Raw genomic sequence first — 21,327 nt, 5'->3', positions numbered from 1 at the left:
ATGTAACATGAGAATTATATGATACCATTCAAGAAAAATTTTCAAAGTTTATTGATAAACAACCTTGTTATCAACCTTGAGGACAAGGTTGTTTTGAAGAGCGGTGGAATGATAAGATCCTTTAATGGATCTATTCAAATAAATCCTTTAACTTTATTTCCTTTTAAGTTTTAGATTTTTTCTTTTTTCTTCTATATAAGTTTTAATAAGACATTTTCTCTTGAAAATATATTTTTATTTTATTTTTCTTTTAGATCTTTTCTTTTGAAAATATAATTTACGTCTCTATTTAAAGATAAGTTATGTAATTTTGGAAGACAAATAATTTCTTTTTTAATTAATCAATTTTATTTGATTATTGGAGGTTGATTTCCTCATAACGATTACCCTATCTCTTTTTCTTTCGATTTTTTTACGTGATAGACCCCCGGTACCTATCATTTGGGTCGTAATCCTGATGGGTTTTCCCCTGGTGCATGGCTTGATGGAACGATCTCAAAAGAGCTTAAGCCTGGCTCGGGCACCTGCAGGCTTAAACGCCTACGCCGTTCTCGCGGTAGATCGTCACCGAAACCAGTATATCAATCTCCGTCAGCTCCCCCGCCCACTGGTCGTCTGCGGTCTCCAAGAACAGAGTGTTGTGATTCATCCCGCAGGCGCCTTCTTCTACATGCCCTTCACGAGGAAGCGTGACCAAAAGATGGAGACGGTGTCGTTTCGGCGGCGGAACACCCACGGCCGGAACTCGTCCTCACCGTCGCTGCCGACGAGCTCGGCTTCTTCCGGGTGGCGAGGATGCAGAGGAGAGACTCCAGTCGGTTGCAGGCCAGGGAGTCGCCAACGAGGCGAGGTGCTTGTGGTTGAAACATAAAACCCTAACATTATCACATCCGCGTCAGCAGGCCAGAAATAATGCACCTAAATTGTGGTTCAGCCGACGCCAACGTACACGATTTTCTACCCCGGCATTTGGCAAATGCTCAAAGGAGCCAAAGGGTAAGATCAAATCACCAATCCTTCTCTATTGGCACGGTAAGCCAAGATCTTGCCTTCTCCAGTTCCCACAGCGCCATGACGCTCGTCCTTCCAGTCGTGCTCGGCTCTCTACCCATCGGCGCAACCCCAGTAAGGTTCAAACAAACCCAAGCGCCGGTAGCTGCACTTGGGATCCAGTCTCCGCCTTCCTCCTCTTCCGCCTCCGTCGACTGGGTGAAGGTCACCGACGGCGAGTTCTTCCAAACCGACTCCAGGCCGATCATGCTCTTCGACGGTAACGCCTGCCGCGTCCTCTTCCTTTTTCCTTCTTCTCCAATTGAATTCCTGCCCTAATCAACCTCTGTGGTGGTGCCGGTGGCTGCAGGCGTGTGCAATTTGTGCAACGGTGGAGTCAGATTTGTTCGGGACAACGATCGCAACAGGTCTCATGGTCCTCTCCGTTTTCTTTTCGTTTTCCCCCTTGTCTCAGATGGTAATTTTGTCAGGTATCCGGTCGTCAAGAGCAAATTTTTTTTCCCATTGAACTATTTCTTCTATGCAGAATGATTAGGTACGAGGCGCTTCAGAGTGAATCCGGCAGGAAACTTCTGCAAAGATGCGGGAGATCATCCGACGATATTTCCAGTGTAGTACTTGTCGAAAAAGACAGGTACACCGTCTCAGTTTCTATGTGTTATTTATGTTGTTCTTTGATGGCCTTTGTCAGTTAAAATAAGCTGATATCGTCGACTTGAATTTGTTGGGTTATTGAGATTAACATTATCATAATAAATAGTTTCCACCCAATAAAAGTGTTGTAATCTGCTGATGCTAATCACCCACCAAAAAGCCACACTGTGAAACAATGTCTCCCACAGGGAAGGCAATACACCAAACATCTTGTGTAACATTGACGACGACTTCCTTGACAAGCTTAAACAGCCATAAATAATCACAAGAGTAATATAAAATGATTTGTCCAGAACTTACATCAATCCATAGAGTATCCAAGCCAATCATAGTTACCTAGACATGCCTTGCTTTCATTCTATTGTAATGAAGCTCTTATCTATACGTGACTCCTCTCTCAACAGCGTTTGGGGAATAAAAGCAAAACTTCACCTAATGTTTGAGGAGACAATCCTTATCTATGGTTTCCAATAGTTGTTGCATGCGTTTTGAACAATTGTTGCATCTATCTCAAGGCATCATCACAATTTTGGCGCGCACAAAAAAAAAACAACTTGAAAACTACATAGCCTCCGCTCTCAATCAAAAAACTCGGTGAAAATTTGCATAAACATAGAGCCGTTATTTTGGTAAAAGGACACACCAGGTTGTAGCCGTGTTGTGCCTATTACTATCGATCGTGAGACATTGGATCACAATTGATCTTGGCACACTTGCATCAATGAGGCATGGGTTGCATATATGTGCATCACATTACTTGGCTGTGCTATCACGGGATTTTGTTTCCAGTCTGATTATGAACGGTTAAGTTGTGCTCTTTTAAGTAGGACTGAAAACATACATGGTTGTGTTAATAGGAAACTATTCTTGTCTAACCACTTTGTATGACCACCACAATGAAGTTCTCACTCCATTGAAGAATGCTTGTCAGCAATATAGATCAGTAGGCATTGCTTTAGCAAGTGCTAGGAAATTAGATGGGTGAGTCTTAATGCCTTCGAATGCTTTAGCAACTTGTCTTAATTTCCACTACCAAGCTCACATAATGCTTGTCAGCAATATAGATCAGTAGGCATTGTACTATTATGATTGGTGAGTCTTAATAGTACAATGTTCGAGCCAACCCAGCAGAAGTTACCATCCTACGCTTTCTAATTTGTAAGAGTACTATATTTAAATACTCCTATGGATCAGGACATTATGTGAGCTTGGTTGTTTGTATACATGCCTTTGTCGTAGGGGACCAAATAGAGGGGCACAATAAGAACATAGAACTTTCAGTAACCAAGTTTCTACTTTCTATTGTCTTATTCTAGGTGTTCTATAAAGTCAGAAGCTGTCCTCAGGATTATGGAGTTTCTTGGCCTCCCGTTTCCTCAACTTGCTTTCTTCTTGAAGATTGCCCCACTGTAAGTCTCAATAATCCTTCTTTGGTCTTCTTGAACATTTGTTATATGTGGATGGTGGGCTCAACCATTATGTCTCGGCCTCGCTGAAATGTTTGTGCTAAAATTTCATAGGTTTGTGAGGGATTTTTCTTATGACATAGTTGCCAACAACCGCTATGCACTTTTTGGCCGCACAGAAGCAGAATCATGTGAGATATAGGAGATTGCTATGCTTGCCCACAAAGTTTTCATGCTTCATTGCGCATAGAAAACGTATCGTACTTGTATAAACTCGTATTTTACAACATCATGTAACCTTTGCAGAGCCTTTCATGATTTTACTAACTAGGTTCTCAATAAAAACATTACTTTGCCTGTGATCAACTCCTGGACTGAGTGTTTATATATTCTCTGTTATGCAGCAATTCGAGACCATATATCCATTTTTAAAGGCGAACTAACTGGAGTAGCCCAATTCATGACAAGAAGAACAAGAGATACCAGCTTGCTCTAACAGTTGACTAATAATTATTTTAATAAACATACTCTCTTTTTTTTTCAAGAATTGAATAGCAATGTTATATCATTTTAATATAATGATAAAATCAACAGACTCGACCAACTCGATATTCCGAATAAGATTCTCTAGTAGATTTACCGTTCAATATGTTTAAGTCTATTCTCTAATCTAGTGTTGTACTAATGATCAGAGAATCCATCAAAAGTAGGGTTTGGTCAATTAATAATTACAAGTAGAAACAAGACAAAAAGATGCCTCTTTCTCATAGAGTAACATCAATTCCAGAAGCACATACTTCCAACTCATTCAATATTTATCATTTTATAATATAATTTATCTTGTGATATGAATGAATCATTCCTAAGTGAAAGAAATTCCACCCCAATTTGAAAGTATATTTGTGCCTACGTTGTCTGATTTGCCAAAATTACTTTGCAGGTCAGTTCTTTCTATCTGAAAAATACGGTCTAAATTAATTTTTTCATTTAACTTCCATTAGGATTCTGGAGAAACTTTGAAATCAAATCTAATGGCTCGGAATGAGATTCCGTAATATTTCAAGAGTCGTCAAAATGATATGGCAAAAAAAACACGATAAAAAAATGTGAGAACTTGACCGGATTCGGACCGAAACAACGGAAGCAAGTAATTAAATCGTACCGCCGTATTAATTTAATCAAATCAAATGGTAGGTGTCGCATAAGTATGCCACCGTTGATCTGTCAATTAATGACTTTGACATGATGTCCAAGTCAATAACGGCATTTGGGAGTCTCCGCATTCACATGGATTTGACGTACCTACTTAGAATAATTGGAAGACACATGGAATTCTACACATTTAAAATCTGCGCATATCTTCTTTTTTTTTTCATAGCTTTTAAAACGATCTAGATTCGCTTCTTAAAAAGCACGGTAAAAAGTCAATTTGCCCACGCTACATATTTAAGTAGTAATTCGGGTCTAAATTACTAAAAACTATTAAATTATTTAAAATTAGTCTGACTTTTAATTCTTATTATCCATTGAAACTTTGAAGGGTGGTGTCTATGTTAATTATGTTTTAAATATAATTGGATTATTGTGTTTATCAATTAACAATGCAAGAGTTTCTTTCACCAATTATTCTTATGATTAAGTCCAATTCGATTGAGATTTTCCGAATTTGAGTGATTAATTTGTATTATTTTTTAAAACTCTTTTTAACTCGTGTGTCAGACTGATTTGTTAATAGAACCACGTTTATAAGTTTAACAATAGTAATGTTCCTGTACTAAGCGTGTAATATTTAACTACGATTCTAGTTGCGTGTGTAACCCATTCTATTTTTTTTTTAACCATATATATATGTATTCTAGTTTTTCAGATTTAAATATTTAGAATTATTTTAAAAATGATTGAGAGATTGTGAGAGATATTTTACATGTAATATAAGTAGGATGATTAAAATAAAGGAGAATGTCATATGTTTTATACGACTGTAAATACCTCTAAAATTTAAAAAAAAGTTTTATAAAATCGTAGTTAGACTTGCTATGTTGTATGAAGCTGAATGTTATATGACTCCAATATATGAGCAGAAGATATAAATTGCAGAGATGAAAATGTTAAGGTAGAAGTATGAACATACGAGAATGGACAGAATAAGAAATGAGAACATTAGAAAAAAAATCAGAGTTGCATCTATTGAAAAAAAATTTGGAAAGACACATTTAAAATGATACGGGCATGTTCTTAGACGACCAATAAATACTCTAATTAGACGATTTAAAATGATACGGATATGTACTTAGACGACCAATAAATACTCTAATTAGACGATTTAAAATGATAAGGACATGTACTTAGACGATCAATAAATACTCTAATTAGACGATACAAAATTATAATAAACACACATATCAAACTAAAAAAAGAGAAGAAAAAAAAAAGACTTGGTTAGTAATAAAATAAAATTTATTTAAATATAAATGATAATATAGTAAAAAATAAAATTTAATAGCATAAAAAATCTAATAAAATAAGACACTATTATTATTATTATTTATTTTATATATATATATATATATATATATATATTCCTCTAATATTTTACCGGTCTATCCGGCATACAAAACGACTTGCTTTACCGGTCCAACCCCTAAACCGAGTTTCAAAATTACCGAGTCTACTTTAAATTATCAAATTACATGTTTACCCTTTCTTTCTAAATATATAATTATTAATAATTGAAGGAAGAAAAGGAATGTGCTTGGAACATTCGCTAGCGCGGTGCTCGCTTTGTTGAAGGAGGACCATGTACAGACACATTGCGTTGGAAGATCTGCAATTAATCATAATTCAAATAAATAAATGAAAAAGACTTTTCCAAATTTTGATCAAAATTCAAACCAACCCGAGAACTAAAATTTACCAATTAATTAATTTTTAGCAGCAAGTGTTTAAGGATATTTGATTATCGATCTCTTTGTTATGACAATCACGCGATTCTCTATCTATGTTTTCACCAAATTCGATTACTCCATACAAATAAAATTTAGGAACAAATCGGATCTTAATTTTAAATTGACAATTCGTGTTATATATGGAATAATTTTTTAATCCAAAAAATAAAAATTTCGAAATTTGATTTTGCCCCCATGAACACGTCTTTCTTCATTTATTTATTAATTTTAAAAAATCGGAGCGTGATTATTGTTTTATACGTATAATACACATCGCAATTAATATAAATGGTAGCAGTAATTTTGAAGTGGTAGAGAGAGAGAGAGAGAGAGATATCACCAATCCCTCCTCCATAATCCCTTCCGATTCGATCCATCGGCATTCCGTTCTTCGTCTCCTGTTCGAATTCTATGTGACTTGATCGGATCGGATTGAATTCTTGGATGCAATTTCTTCGCAATTGATCGATATAGTGAGGCATAGCCGCGGCGGAAGATGTCCGGCGCGGTCAAGGCGGTGGAGCAGCGGATCGACTTCCCCGCCAAGATGGAGACACTGCCGACGGAGACGGATCAGAAGCAGCATCGGAAACAGGGCGGTTGCAACCCGGTGAAGAAGCCGGGACCCGTGTCCATGGACCACGTCCTGCTCGCGCTGCGCGAGACCAAGGAGGAGCGGGAGGCCCGGATCCGGAGCCTCTTTGGCTTCTTCGACAAGGCAGGGCTTGGCTACCTCGATTATGACCAGATCGAGACTGGCCTGTCCGGTCTCAACATCCCCGCTGAGTACAAGTACGCTAGGGATCTCCTTAAGGTTTGCGACTCCGACCGCGACGGGCGCGTCGAATACCAGGAGTTCCGTAGGTACATGGACGGCAAGGAGCTCGAGCTCTATCGAATCTTCCAGGCCATCGATGTCGAGCATAATGGCTGTATTTTGCCCGAGGAACTCTGGGATGCCCTCATCGAGGCAGGTAAAATTGATTAAAGAAGGAACACTCTGAACTGCATCTCAAGTAACGAAGTAACATTGTAGATAGGAACCGTTGACAGAGGGTTTGATTATTTCTGAGTTCATTGCATAATCATAACGCTGGTCTAGTATTCCACTAATATTATGGAAGTGTACTAAATTCATTCCTCACATCTATGCGGCATACAGTGAGTACCTGGATCCTACACCTACAACTGATAGTTATCCTAGTGTTTGAAAATTATCTTTGATGATCATTATTCTTACTACCGAGTTGCATTTTGTATGCTTATTTTAGGCATTAAATTTCAAATTAAAGAAGCAACCAGAGTTCAATTCCTTCCATATTTTCCCCTCGCTTTTGTTATTTTATACATGTTGCCCAATAAATTCAGTTTAGAAACTATTGACAATGGACAACACTACTACAGGGCAAAGGTAAAAACATTGGCTTTATATGATGAGCCATGAATTGCATAGCCGCACATCCAAAGATGCAAGAACAACTTACCTGTCTGCATAGATATCTAATTGTATATACCGAAGATCCTAGATTTGGTTATCATCATCTTTCCTTATGACTTTTAGACATCAAAACCCCTGATTCTTAAGTGACTATCATCCAAATCTTTTCTACAAAAATATTGGTTGTCATGATTGGTTCTGATTAAGTTTAGGTTTCTATATTGGAATTGGTTTTAATCTTCTAAATGGCATAATGCTTTCCTTCATGCCAAAAATGTCTGCAAATAATGTGGAAAGATTTAAAGAAACTTATTCATTTGTAGAAGAGACATTTTCATAAAACCTGTTACCTTCACTACCTTCACTAGCCATGAGCTGGCCATATACAAAGAAATTGTATCTAGTTAACAAGCCTACTAGTTTAGTTGTCTAGTAAAAATATGTAGAAGATCCAGGATAATATGGAAAGTTTATGTACCAAATCCTTTTGTTCATTAAGAATATTCACATAACCCTGGCTGCCTGTTGGTTGAATTGGCAACTACATGTTCTCTACTTCATGTCTAAACTTTTCTGCTAATGTCTAAGCTTTGAGAATACTGTTAACAAACACATTCATAATTACAAGAAATGTTGAAGACTTTGCATAATTAATATCTAAATTAAGCTGGGTTCATGCAACACTGCCTACTGGTTCTTCATCAATGGGTCAGTGTTACCGTAATTACAGGTTAGAGATATAGAAGATCTGTATGTTTTAGCAGTTGAATATTACAATTGTATAGGATCTCTAAGCGTGTTTTTACTGGAGCATCCTCCAAAAGTTGTAGTTTGATTCACCTTTTCACTAATGTATTCACCATCTTTTGCTAAAGCTTGCATCATAAGATCTGATAGTGTCTGTCTTCAGGGATTGAAATTGATGATGAAGAGCTTGCTAGTTTCGTGGACCATGTTGATAAGGATAACAATGGGATTATAACTTTTGAGGAATGGAGAGATTTTCTTCTACTTTACCCTCATGAAATAACTATGGAGAACATCTACCAGTATTGGGAAAAAGTTTGTCACATTGATATTGGCGAACAGGCTGTTATCCCAGAAGGGATAAGTAAACATTCGAATGCAGCCAAATACCTCATTGCAGGTGGTGTTGCTGGAGCAACTTCTCGTACCACCACTGCTCCTCTTGACAGGCTTAAAGTGATTTTGCAAGTACAGACAACACAAGCACGTATTTTGCCAGCAACAAAAAAGATATGGAGAGAGAGTGGTTTCTTGGGGTTTTTTAGGGGTAATGGTTTGAATGTGATGAAGGTTGCACCGGAAAGTGCATTAAGATTTTTTGCATTTGAACTACTGAAAGATTATATAGTTAAAGCCAAAGGTACTGATAAGAGTGATATTGGTGCTTCTGGCCGTTTGATTGCTGGTGGTTTAGCCGGTGCAGTGGCACAAACTGCTATCTATCCCTTGGATCTTGTGAAAACTCGACTACAGACTCATGCATGTGAAGGCAGTAGAGTTCCCAGTCTAGCCACTTTAACAAAAGACATTTGGGTTCATGAAGGGCCTCGAGCTTTCTACAGAGGGGTTGTACCATCTCTTCTTGGAATTATTCCATATGCAGGCATAGATCTTACTGCATATGAGACCCTAAAGGAGATGTCTAGAACATATATTCTTAACAACACTGGTAACTTTTAGACTTTAATATTCACATTGTTGTACAATTGATTTTGTAATTAGTCTGTTTAATAGTTTCAACTAACGTGTAGAACCAGGCCCTCTTGTGCAACTGGGTTGTGGAACTATCTCAGGTGCTCTAGGTGCAACGTGTGTTTACCCTTTGCAGGTTATTAGAACGAGGTAGTTAATTATTACATTGATTTAGATTGTATGTTCTACATTTTGGTGCCGTCTTCTGCATCTAACTCCTTGATTTTATTTTCAGAATGCAGGCCCAACGTGCCAACTCCTCTACTTCTTATAGTGGGATGTCTGATGTGTTCTGGAAAACCTTTAGAAATGAAGGATTTGGGGGGTTCTATAAAGGGCTATTCCCGAACCTACTCAAAGTAGTGCCATCTGCTAGCATTACTTATCTAGTTTATGAAACAATGAAAAAGAGTCTTTTCCTTGATTAAAGGAACTTTCCAAATTTTTCTCCATATCCCACCATAATTGACATGGCTGACTATAAGTATTATGATAATGAAGAGAAGATTACAGTTAGGTTAGGTGCATCAATTGTTTCAGTTGTGTTATTGTAGTTTTCTACACATTAACTAAAAGTTATTAGTGTCGGAGGAGCTCCTTTTCCAATGGCATTTGGAGTTTATAGGCATGGGCAAGCAGTATAGCTTCATGAGTCAGGTATAATTTATGTCTTTGTATGCTGCTTTATCTTGGATATAACTGATGGTTATCCTTGTAGTTACATGTTTTTTATCTGAAATGTTGAGCATTGTTCTGATTTGGCTTTAAGCAACATAATAATTGGGATATTGCAAATTAGCCATAAGAAATGAGTTAAGGTTGGATTCATGGAAAATAGTTTGTAACATATGTGCTAAGGTGCAAATAACACTCCTTTAATAACTCGGGTAGGTTTTGTTGGAAGAAGATGCTAATTGTTGCTTTTCTCATTTCAATCTTTATAGTTTTAGATAAATATGATACTAACTATCCATGAATCCAAGAGGTTTCTTGAAGAAGATGTTAATTGTTGCTTTTCTCATTTAAATCTTCTTGAAAGTGCCAAATAAATATGTTACAAATTCTTAGTTTTACAAAATATTATAGAAGTGGGCATGATTCTTTGGTTAGACTGGCCCTTTGTATGGGAAATAATCTTTCTTTGATGCTAGGGAAGTTGATTGTCCTAGGCTGACAACCCAATGAGTGGTTTGAAGGTTTTAAAAAGCTTATGGTTGAGTCCTTGATAGTGTCATTTTAGTTGATTTTGGTAGATGTTAATTTGGCTTGTTCTAGATGTGAACCAATTGAAGATTAAAAGAACATGTAGCCTCTATGCACAGTGCAGTTTGCAAAATTTCTAACTTTGCAGCATATCTAATCCAATTTCGGAATGCCAACATATATGGCATGTGATTGGTATGAGGTGATGCAGTGATGCTCTGCATTGTCGAATGTGGCTTTATAGATCTTTTCTTGAAGACAGTTGTTTGCCCTACATATTTTTTCCAGTTAACCTCTACAGCTAGTTCTGAACTAATGATATCCTGCTATAAAAATAGCAAGAAACCAAACATGCATGAATCACAACTTAACTAACTATCCCAATGCATTAATGTCATTGGGGCTCCCAGAACTCTTTTGCTGCATAGAAATAAATTTTTCTGTTTGTCAAAAGTTCTGAAAGAAAAAGAAAAGGTACTAAAAACAAAATAAAGCCAATAACCATGTATTATTGGTATTTACTGCAGTAGGTCAGTAAAGCAGGGAAAGGGAGAGAATTGTGAATGGAGAATCCAAATGGTTTTACCTTGTATCGTGTGAATTTGATGCTAACAATATGAAAAAATGTAGTCTTAATATCCCAAGGTTTAGTTGAATTTGTTGCTCTTGATGTAATCAGTTGATAATTGTGCCCTTTAATTATTCTCATGTCTGTTTTAACTTTAATTCTTCAAGTAATTCCAGTGGAACTGTTCTGAACTGAGGGTGTTGTTAATGAGAACCAGCCATTGTTCCTCAATCATATTAGCCTTTGGACTGTGGTGTCATTGAATATCTCGATTTTTCCAATACCAAGAACTCTTAAACTTTGTGTTCAACAGTTGCACTTGTGCCATGGATTTGCCAAGATCCATTTTTTAGAGAAATTTGAAAATTGAAAATGGTGTTTAATGCTGACAGTATGATCAGTGTTCAGCAGTTCACTCGTCACCATGGAAAAATTTGATCTGTCTTAAAGATTTTGGAGAGTGTTCAGAAACTTGAAGCTCCTCTGCCTTTTTATTTGATTTTCCTTTAAAATTTCTCATCTATCCCTACTGTGCACCTCCCTCGTCCATTTTCCTTTGATTAGTATCCCATTTTTGTAGATTGACTCTATAATGTTTTCCAGCTCCTCAGTTTGAGGCATCACTTTGTGAGACCATGCAAAAGGGACTAGCCTTTGCAATTTAGTAAAACTTGTGCAAGAATTGTCTTGTCCATTTTCAATTGTTCCCTCTTCAATTTTAGGGTCATTTAAACTGATATATAAATTCTATTGTTGTATTTTTTTTCTTCTTCTTTTATTGTCACTGATTATTCTTGGTATATTTTCATGTTGCAGTGCGAATACAGCGTTATGTTCTTAGAAGCATGGTCCAAGGAGCATCTCAGAACTTATTTAACTAAAACAATTGTATTATTAAACATGAGGCTCTTTCTACTTGAATTCTTGAGCTTTCTTATTTGCGGCAGTATCTTACTCCTTGCGGAGTTCATTGGTCATCTTAATTACCTATAAACTAGCTGAATAAATGGAAACTAGACTTGTTGTCATTACAACATCGATTGAGAAAGAGCTTGAGAGAATAAATGTTGGCACCCCAACTAATGTTCCATGAGCAAGATTAGACCGCCCCACTAATTTCTTAGTCTTTCAATTTTTGTTGCTATAGAGTTTTATGTGAGTAGTTGTATTGCATAATCATCCTTTTTGTTTTTCAAAGGTGTTATAATAGAAATTGATGTGATTCATAGATCGCCCTACTAATTTCTTACTTTTATGATTTTGCTGCTATAGAATTTTGTGTGAATAGTTCTATTGTGGAATGATCATTTTTGTTTTACATCGAGGTTATAATAGTCGTCAATATGGTTCATTAATAGGCTGCTCACTAATTTCTTAATCTTGCAATTTTGTTGCTATAGAATGTTGTGCGAATGGTTGTATTGCTGAATGATCCTTTTTGTTTTGCAATGTTCTTAGGCATCCATTTGGTTCATGATCGCCCTACTAATTTCTAAGCCTTTGGATTGTGTTCCTATAGAGTTTTGTGAGCAATCTCATTGATGAATGATCCTTTTGGTTTCGAAATGGTCTTATCGTATGCAATGATGATTTTCGAAAGTTTTTTGTGTGTAATTTTGCCATATCAAAATCTTGCTTGTGTTTGGAAAATCTGGCTTAGGGGGTCAAATTAGTCGACCAATGGTTTGTGTGCGTGTGTGTTTTTTCAATTGAATCTGCCCAAATTGTATCAAATGGTTTTACATATTGTAATCCTATTGAAATTTAGTTTTAAATTCTCGTGTTGATTCCACTATTTCTGATTCAATAATTACACTGATTCAATAAGTCCAAGCTGCTGCTCTTTGCATCACATACACCGGTTATAAAAATCAGACCTGGAGAGATTGAACGTTTTGATCCAGTACGATTGTAACGGATAAGATGTGCGACTGACCCAGGTAAAGACTAAATGAATTAACTGATTTTTCACTAGATTCTGAGTAGGGATGATAATGGGCCAGATTTGGATAGAATCATACTCATCGGATATAAGATCTCCGATGGGTATATCTATATCCATTAAATAATCGGATATCTTCTATAGTTATAATTTTTCTTCTTTCTATCCAACTATTATCATTTAATAAAATTATATTAAAATTAACAACCTATTAATATATATATATATATATATATATATATATATATATATATATATATATATATATATAATTAATTAATTAAAAACATAGATTAAACATCTATATAGTCTCCCCCTAATATTAATAAAAATAGTAAGTTAATTTTGGAAAAAAAAATTTTAATATATGTATATATATTATTTAATCAGATATTCGGGTCGGGTATTGATAGTCCCTCCATATTCTTCTCCATTCGGATCGGATGTCAAATCTTTCATCGAATTCGGATGAAATTGTCATCCCTAATTCCGAGAGTCATTACATTTTCTCTCAATTTTTTTATATTATAATATTATATAAGGAATCTATTTATCGATGTGAATAACAAAATAAATTCCTAACGGAGGCTTAAAAAATTATAAAATAAAAGTTATACCGTAATAACTACGCTACATCCACTTATAGTACTACCCACTACCCAAAAATATAAAATCTTTCGGACTAAATTAGATAAGTAATTATTAATCAAATTTTGTATTATAAAGTTGAATATAAAAAAAATAAAAAATGGATATTATTATTTAAATTTTCTTTATGAAATATGAAGTGTGATTAATAAAATGGATATTTTATATTTTTAATATTATTACATTTTAAAAATATATATTTAAAATCTATTTATATTTATTATTATGATAATTTATTATTTAATTTTACTAACTACGCAAAGGACATCTATTTGTTGAAATGTGCATCCAACCAATTAGCTTTGCATAATTCATTATTGTCCAATCAATATTCAACTAAATGAATGCCATTATAATTGACTAATCATTCTCATTTTAAATTAAACATAAATAAATAGGATTGTCTGATTGACACAGGAGTGCATGAGTGCAATAATAATCATTTGATATGAATTTCAGGTCTCTAAAATTGTTTAAAAATTTTGATAAAATATATTTGATTACTAATAATTGACTAGATACGATTCTAATATCATCTATCAAATAAGGAAAGTTGGACTAACACAAATGGAAACAATTCAAAACAAACAGAACTTAACAGATATTATTAGTGATGCTATTCAAATATGGAAATAAAGGGCCCACAAAACTCAAACAGAGCAGAAATAGGATTTACCGTTAGGCAACAAATCCGCGTCCATAAATAAAGCCCTAATCCCTCGCCTTCGATTCATTCTCCACTCGCCTTCGCTTTCATTTTCACTCGCCTTCGCCGGTTCTAAAATTAAAGACGGAGACAGCTGCTGCAATGGGAAGCATAGACGTGTGGGAGCATAATTTCGAGGAGCAATTGGAGTTGATCGCTGCCATTCGTCCTTGCTTCCCAATCGTAGCCCTCGATACTGAGTTTTCTGGTTTTATCCATTGCACCCCTCGCCGCTTCACCGAAGAAGAAAGGTACCGCGACGTGAAGCATAACGTTGACAATCTCCATGTCATCCAGCTTGGGTTTACCCTTTTTGACGACCACGGCAACCAGCCTATGGCCGGCCCCGGTGTATCATGGCAAATTAACTTCTCCGATTATGACCCAGACGACGATCCTTCCTTGCCGACGCCCATTCGGAAAAGCGGCATCGATCTCCAGAGAAATCGACGCGAGGGGGTTTCTTCATCGGAACGCTGCGCCGCTCTGCTCCGGGAGAAATTATTCTGCCAGGGCGGTAATTTTGTCACGTTCCATGGCCTGTACGATGTTGCGTACCTGTTGAAGATTTTAACCGGCGGAAAGCCGCTGCCGGACACACTGCGAGAATTTATGACGGAGGCGTGGAGCATTTTCGGCGGACGACTCTTCGATATCAAGTACATGGCTCGGTTCTGCCATGGACTCCTCGGCGGCGAGCTTGGGTTAGAGAAACTTGCAAATCTGTTGAAGGTGGAGGCCGACGGTGTCGCTCACCAAGCAGGATTCGATAGTCTGGTAACTGGATTAATTTTCCATGAGCTGCATAAAAGGTGGGAGATCGACGACGAGCAGGTCTCTATGATTCTTTATGGCTTGGAGAGTGCTTGCCAGGAGATTAAGGCTCCATCTTCTTTCAATCCTCTCCTGCGCTCACCGGCTTCGACTGGTAGTGGTATTATGGCACCACTGCCGATGATGCGCTCACCTTGTCCTTTCCGGTCTCAGCGTGGTGGTGTCTCTGTTCATCCGCTGGCGACACCTTACATGATCAAATGGTAACCGGCTCCAATTGGTTACCCTCTTCATGATGTTGCTGTGTCCTCGATCATCTTTTAGTTATCTTAGTTTGCAGTTTACTATTGCTACTGAGAAACACTGACTAAAACTATTGGGATTGTTTTTGTTTGGGTTGTTGTTAGGATTCTGTTGTTTGTTTTGCTTTTAGAACTCTGTTGAAAAGTATGTAATCAACATTTTTGTATAAAATTGAATTCTTATAATTTGTTTGTCGATCAAATTAAATGGTGTTGTTTAATTGTTAGCTAATTACTTGTTCGTGTTCTCATTATTAAATTATTATATATGTTTCAACATTACCAATAATAAAAAGGCTTCAATTGTGTTGTTTGTATTTATACATGCTTGTGTTATTATTACCATGTTTTTTAGTTTTTGGCAATCCAAACGAGCCTATATATTCGGAAGCGTATCTAGACAATGAAAATTTTCCCAACAATGCTAATAAGCGGGCTCCAATTAAAATTATTTCCTTTATTCAAAATTCAAGACCGAATCAATCTAAATAACAAATTGAATTGTTTCTCTTTTAGTAATCAAACCTTACAAACCTTGTGTTAATTGTTAATAGCATACAGACTTAAAATTCATAACGTCAAACTGAAAATCTAAGTATGGATCATATATGTTATGCTATAATGTGTTACTGTGTTTTAGAACTATTAGAATTCTGCTGCAAAATAGAATTTGATTCTATGATTTGAAATGTTAAGTTCTTTAATTACTTCTCTTTGTATTTATGCATCAAATAGAGTTGAATCAGTCCAGATATTGATGAAATAGCTTAACATCTAAAATACTGATCTACTACCAATCCTATTCAGAAATCCAATCCATATGGAACTTGTTAAGTAATTTAGACACAACATCAATTGAATTACGTGTAAAAATAAATTTTATGTTACAAATTCTTAGCTTTACGAAATATTATAGAGGTCAGCATGATTCTTTGGTTAGACTAGACCTTTGTATGGGAAATAATCTTTCTTTGATGCTAGGGAAGTTGATTGTCCTAGGCTGACAACCCAATGAGTGGTTTGAAGGTTTTAAAAAGCTTATGCATGGTTGAGTCCTTGATATTGCCATTTTAGTTGATTTTGGTAGATGTTAATTTGGCTTGTTCTAAATGTGAACCAATTGAAGATTAAAGAACATGTAGCCTCTATGCACAGTGCAGACTGAATAATTTCTAACTTTGCAGCATATCTAATCCAACTTCGAAATGCCAACATATATGGCATGTGACTGGTAAGAGGTGGCTTTTTAGATCTTTTTTCTGTTTGATCAGTTAACCTCTACAGATAGTTCTGAACTAATGATATCCTTCTATAAAAATAGCAAGAAACCAAACTTGCATGAATCACAACTTAACTAACTATCTCAATGCACTAATGTCACTGGGGCTCCCAGAACCCTTTTGCTGCATAGAAATGTATTTTTCTGTTTGTCAAAGTTATGAAAGAAAAAAAGTAAAAGAAAAGGTACTAAAAATAAAATAAAGCCAATAAAGATGATTTTGTTGGTATTTACTGCAGTGGGTCACTAAAGTAGGGAAAGGGATAGAATTGTGAATGGAGAATCCAAATGGTTTTATCTTGTATCGTGTGAATTTGATGCTTTCAATATAAATAAATGCAGTCTTAATATCCCAAGCTTTAGAAGAATTTGTTGCTCCTGATAGAATCAGTTGCTAATTATGCCCTTTAATTATTCTCATGTCTGTTTTAACTCTAATTCTTGAAGTAATTCTGGTGCAACTGTTCTCACCATGGAAAAATCTCACTAACTTTAAAATAATCTCTATAAAACTTACTTTTAAATAAGCAAAAGCTCTCCCAGACACTCCTATCTTAAATCAGCTTCAATCACACTCAAAATTGTATTAATCCAAAATATCGACACAGTATTTATCCTATTCAAAAACTCAATTCTTATGAAATTTGTGTTGAGTTTGGTATTTTAATTCAAACTATTTTTTGATTTAGTTGTTGTTTTGGCAATGCATATGTGTATGCATTTAGTCCCACATTGCTAAGCAAAGAAGGTTGGAAGGCCTTATATATGGAGCCCTTCCATCCTTGCTTAGCAAAGTAAAGGGGGGCTTACACGCATGCGCAGGCCGAGCCCAAATCAGGTGGCTTCGGGGGGTTCGAGTCGGAAATCCATAAATCGGGCGCGACGCACGCGATCATTGCGCACAGGGGGTGTAAATCCCCAGCTCGTGGGTCTCGCGCTTGTAAGAAGCCTGGTTTGTTTTTGCCAGTCTCATGTTGCACTTGGGTTTGATGCACCTGTTTGCATGAGGAAAGCGAAGCGACGTACGCTTTGGTGTGTGCACTGCTTCGGAGTGTATAAATACACTTCCTCTGTTCCTTCTCAACTCACTCCAGAAAACAGAGCATTCTGCTTTCTTTCTTTCTTCCCTCGCTTCCCCTATTCTAAGGCTTGGTTCTGCGATCTGAGGTTGAGTCCGAGTGCGGTGTTCGTTTTGGAGTGCACCTACGGACGACGCAAGTGGTTGTCGGATCTTGGGAGAATTTTGTCGATTTATGGTTCGAGTCGGAAATCCATAAATCAGGCGCGACGCACGCGATCATTGCGCACAGGGGGGGTGCAAATCCCCAGCTCGTGGGTCTCGCGCTTGTAGGCGGCCTGGTTTGTTTTTGCCAGTCTCCGGTTGCACTTGGGTTTGACGCACCTGTCCGCGTGAGGAAGCGAAGCGACGTACGCTTTGGTGCGTGCACTGCTTCGAAGTGTATAAATACACTTCCTAGCTCTGTTCCTTCTCAACTCACTCCAGAAAACAGAGCATTCTGCTTTCTTTCTTTCTTCCCTCTCTTCCCCTGTTCTAAGGCTTGGTTCTGCGATCTGAGGTTGAGTCCGAGTGCGGCGTTCGTTTTGGAGTGCACCTACGGATGACGCGAGTGGTTGTCGGATCTTGGGAGAATTTTACGGGAGAATCTCTGCACCGTGGGCGGCAATAAATTCTCTAAAGATAGTCAGCACGCCGGCGCTTCAACCAGAGATACACGATTTCTCAACCTTACTCTTTTCATTTACAAATTTATTGTATGCTTACTATTTTGGTACAAATAGATTACTGTGTTTGCGTAATCAGTAATACAACAATTTGTTCAGTATCTTAGATCAACGTCTACACTCAAAACTGCATTAACCCAAAATACTGATACACTATCAATCCTGTTTATAAACTCAATTCTTATCAAATTTGTTGATCAGCTTCAATCACACTCAAAACCTTATGAAACTTATTTAGTATCTTAGATAAGAATCAATTAAATTAACAAGTTTATTTTTTTCAGCCTTCTCCCACTCAAAACTTCATTAACACTCTCCAAAGGGCATTATCTGCATTTTCATATTTAAGTAAATGTCGAACAACAAAGTCATAAATGTGAGTTTCAACTTTTCAGTCTATAGAGTTGGAAAAGCCAAAAAAAAAAAAAAACAAAGTCATAAATGTCGAATATTGGGTAGCTTTCTAGAGGAGTTGAGTTTTAATTATTCAGTCTAAAGAGTTGGAAAAGCCAAAAAAAAAAAAAGTCATAAATGTTGAATACTGCTGGGTAGCTTTCTAAAGGAATTGAGTTTCAATTTTCTGCCTAAAGAGTTGGAAAAGCCAAAAAAAACAAAGTTGTATATGGTGGAATTAGTATCGCTGAAGTACATTACATGTATAAATGAATTTTATTGTAAAAATATTTTCTCTTTATGTTAAAGGAATTTTGCAACTTGTTAATTTTAAATTACAAAAGTCATGTCAAGTTAGATGGATCCTTTTTATTATTGTTCCATCGATTGAATGATTTAGTTAGTCCGGCTCAATCAGTCGCGATTTAACGCAACTAGATTTGTATTTGAGAATCCAGCCATTTGGTTTGTACCAAAAAGGACCTACTTGGACTGGTTGGTAGGCTGCTAGCTCTCTGCAAAAATCTAAGTTGCTTCCTACTAGAGTTTGTTCTACTCACACGAGGAGTAACCAAATGTTTTTAAAATAAATAAATATAATTACTCGAGCTTTTTTATCTATTTTTTTAATAAAAAATAAAAAATACTGGGCAATTTTCTCAACTCTTAATCTTTCACGTAACTAGCCGTAATACACACTTCGAAATTTTGACCCACGTGGATCCAAAGCGGCTGGCTTTTGAAGTCCAACCTGGATGTGTCAAATTAAGCAATGTGATTGGCTATGACAGAATCTATCAACTTCAATTTTGAATTCAATTTATTTATTTATTTATTTTTCTCCCGTGATCGAGAGAGTGTTATCCCTGACAGAATTTAATTTGACCTCCCACACCAGAATGTTATTCTTCCAAACCTAATTACACATGCAGCATGGAGGTAGCTAACTAGGAAGATAAGATCCAGCGGTTAATGGTCCCTACAATGGTCGGCTCGTGCCGATGTTAAAAGCTAAAGAAAACTGTGCAGAAATCCTGCAATTAATTCAGTGATCGAGAATGCGTTGCCGCAAAGAAATCTCCCTCAGCTAGCTTCCACCAAAAGGACTAACAAGACAAGGAAATTAAAAGAAAAACAACCTCATCTCGAATTCCTTCTACGTTCTATAACAACCCCTTCCATTGGAACCAGCAGCTAGCTAGAGAGAGAAATTAAGAGAGATCAGAGATGAGGCATCCGGGAGGTGGATCGACTAGTGCAGGGACGGGCACGCCGACCCCCTGCTGCAGCAAGATCGGGATGAAGCGCGGGCCGTGGACGGCGGAGGAGGACGAGGTGCTGGCCAGCTTCGTGCGGCAGGAGGGGGAGGGCCGGTGGCGCACGCTGCCGAAGCGCGCAGGGCTGCTCCGGTGCGGCAAGAGCTGCCGCCTCCGGTGGATGAACTACCTCCGCCCCTCCATCAAGCGCGGCCCCATCGCTCCCGACGAGGAGGACCTCATCCTTCGCCTCCACCGCCTCCTCGGCAACAGGCATGCATGCACAATATCCATCTTCCTGCTCTCCATATAAAATATTTCCTTTTAACTAATTAGGGTTTTGTTGTTGTTGTTGTTATTTATTTTTTGTTTTTGGCAAATATATAAAATAGGTGGTCGCTGATCGCCGGGCGCATCCCCGGCCGCACGGACAACGAGATCAAGAACTACTGGAACACGCACCTCAGCAAGAAGCTCATCAAGCAAGGCATCGATCCTCGCACCCACAAGCCCTTCCTCACTGCACCATCCACAACGACGCAATCATCTCCCATAGAAAACCCTAATTGCACTCCCTTACAGCAGCCCCCTCAAGTTCTGTCATCCGGCACCAATCATTTCAACGCTGGTAATGTCCTCGGATGGTCGGGGCAGGTCGGCGGCGCCGACGACTTCTTCTGCAACGATCCGATCTTTGATTCATTCATCACCCCGGAGATGTTCGTGCAGCACGATAGCAACGCCACTGTCCATCACAGTGGAAGTGATCAAATCTTGGGCAACAATAGGCATGGTGAGATGATGAATGATCCGAGTTTTGGGCTTGATGGAGGCTTATGGGAGCATACTTTCCAATATTACTTTGGTTAATTTGGATGAGCAATGTTGCGTGGAATTAATTCGTAAGTTATATTATCCAATATTGGATCCACATTTGTTTTCTTTCAAGAAATTATAGAACTATTTATGTGTGTGCGCAATTGAGTAATTGCAAGTATATCAATGTCTTGTATCAAGGAAACCGGTTATGAAGGTGTAACTCTTAATTAGTTTGACGACTATTTGCATATCTTAAGAAAATTTTATCATGATGATAAATTAGACGTATCAATAGGCAGTTTTCTATCCATTTAATTTTGCCAATGTATGATTAATCATCGGCATGTAATACATACATTTTACGGCACATTAATTTTATGCATTTCGCGTCCATTCATTTCCTTAATTAGGTTGTATATGATTTCATCAACTAATGGAATTATTATGATGCAAAAATTAATCGATCTTAAAATGCATGACAATTTTGAAGTATAACAAATTAACTACATTGCATTTACAAT

At 37.1% G+C, this 21,327-nt stretch overlaps 4 protein-coding genes across 6 annotated transcripts; all 4 read left to right on the top strand.

The window, feature by feature from the left end:
- The first annotated feature begins 493 nt into the window (after positions 1–493).
- On the top strand, positions 494–3,682 carry LOC122038233 (DCC family protein At1g52590, chloroplastic-like). Of its 2 annotated transcripts, XM_042597879.1 has the most exons (7): positions 494–996; positions 1,059–1,270; positions 1,361–1,418; positions 1,538–1,645; positions 2,982–3,074; positions 3,186–3,262; positions 3,476–3,682. In XM_042597879.1, the coding sequence occupies exons 1-7, from the start codon at positions 977–979 to the stop codon at positions 3,565–3,567; spliced, it is 660 nt and encodes a 219-aa protein (XP_042453813.1). In that variant the 5' UTR covers positions 494–976; the 3' UTR covers positions 3,568–3,682. The 2 variants fall into 2 exon arrangements, with proteins under 2 accessions (XP_042453813.1, XP_042453812.1); XM_042597878.1 differs by having other exon boundaries at positions 499–1,270; positions 3,476–3,680.
- A 2,637-nt stretch (positions 3,683–6,319) lies between these two features.
- On the top strand, positions 6,320–12,170 carry LOC122038232 (calcium-dependent mitochondrial ATP-magnesium/phosphate carrier protein 2-like). Of its 2 annotated transcripts, XR_006127821.1 has the most exons (5): positions 6,320–6,990; positions 8,365–9,150; positions 9,233–9,323; positions 9,409–9,830; positions 11,761–12,170. XR_006127821.1 is itself a non-coding variant. In XM_042597877.1 (4 exons), the coding sequence occupies exons 1-4, from the start codon at positions 6,513–6,515 to the stop codon at positions 9,599–9,601; spliced, it is 1,548 nt and encodes a 515-aa protein (XP_042453811.1). In that variant the 5' UTR covers positions 6,320–6,512; the 3' UTR covers positions 9,602–12,170. The 2 variants fall into 2 exon arrangements, 1 of the variants encoding a protein (XP_042453811.1); XM_042597877.1 differs by having other exon boundaries at positions 9,409–12,170.
- A 2,172-nt stretch (positions 12,171–14,342) lies between these two features.
- Positions 14,343–15,281, top strand: LOC122006052 (probable CCR4-associated factor 1 homolog 11). Its single transcript, XM_042561378.1, has one exon. It carries the CDS (start codon positions 14,343–14,345, stop codon positions 15,279–15,281), a length of 939 nt encoding a protein of 312 aa, XP_042417312.1.
- Positions 15,282–19,638: 4,357 nt separating this feature from the next.
- Positions 19,639–21,038, top strand: LOC122011933 (transcription repressor MYB5-like). Its single transcript, XM_042568372.1, has 2 exons — positions 19,639–20,260; positions 20,380–21,038. Exons 1-2 carry the CDS (start codon positions 19,959–19,961, stop codon positions 20,855–20,857), a joined length of 780 nt encoding a protein of 259 aa, XP_042424306.1. The 5' UTR covers positions 19,639–19,958; the 3' UTR covers positions 20,858–21,038.
- The last annotated feature ends 289 nt before the right edge of the window (positions 21,039–21,327 follow it).

Source organism: Zingiber officinale, chromosome 1A (genome assembly GCF_018446385.1).
Source record: "Zingiber officinale cultivar Zhangliang chromosome 1A, Zo_v1.1, whole genome shotgun sequence".
NCBI lineage: Eukaryota > Viridiplantae > Streptophyta > Magnoliopsida > Zingiberales > Zingiberaceae > Zingiber > Zingiber officinale.
Note: the sequence above shows the minus strand (reverse complement) of the source record. Positions and strands in the feature narration are given on the sequence as shown.

Bases quoted from the DNA above. Each gene is read 5' to 3' on its own strand.
- LOC122038233 (XM_042597878.1), top strand. From the start codon at position 913: ATGCACCTAAATTGTGGTTCAGCCGACGCCAACGTACACGATTTTCTA. The intron at 1,271-1,360 runs GTAACGCCTGCC...CGGTGGCTGCAG, and splicing joins GCCGATCATGCTCTTCGACG to GCGTGTGCAATTTGTGCAAC. The intron at 1,419-1,537 runs GTCTCATGGTCC...TCTTCTATGCAG, and splicing joins CGGGACAACGATCGCAACAG to AATGATTAGGTACGAGGCGC.
- LOC122011933 (XM_042568372.1), top strand. From the start codon at position 19,959: ATGAGGCATCCGGGAGGTGGATCGACTAGTGCAGGGACGGGCACGCCG. The intron at 20,261-20,379 runs GCATGCATGCAC...TATATAAAATAG, and splicing joins CACCGCCTCCTCGGCAACAG to GTGGTCGCTGATCGCCGGGC.
- LOC122038232 (XM_042597877.1), top strand. From the start codon at position 6,513: ATGTCCGGCGCGGTCAAGGCGGTGGAGCAGCGGATCGACTTCCCCGCC. The intron at 6,991-8,364 runs GTAAAATTGATT...GTCTGTCTTCAG, and splicing joins GGATGCCCTCATCGAGGCAG to GGATTGAAATTGATGATGAA. The intron at 9,324-9,408 runs GTAGTTAATTAT...TTTTATTTTCAG, and splicing joins TTGCAGGTTATTAGAACGAG to AATGCAGGCCCAACGTGCCA.
- LOC122006052 (XM_042561378.1), top strand. From the start codon at position 14,343: ATGGGAAGCATAGACGTGTGGGAGCATAATTTCGAGGAGCAATTGGAG.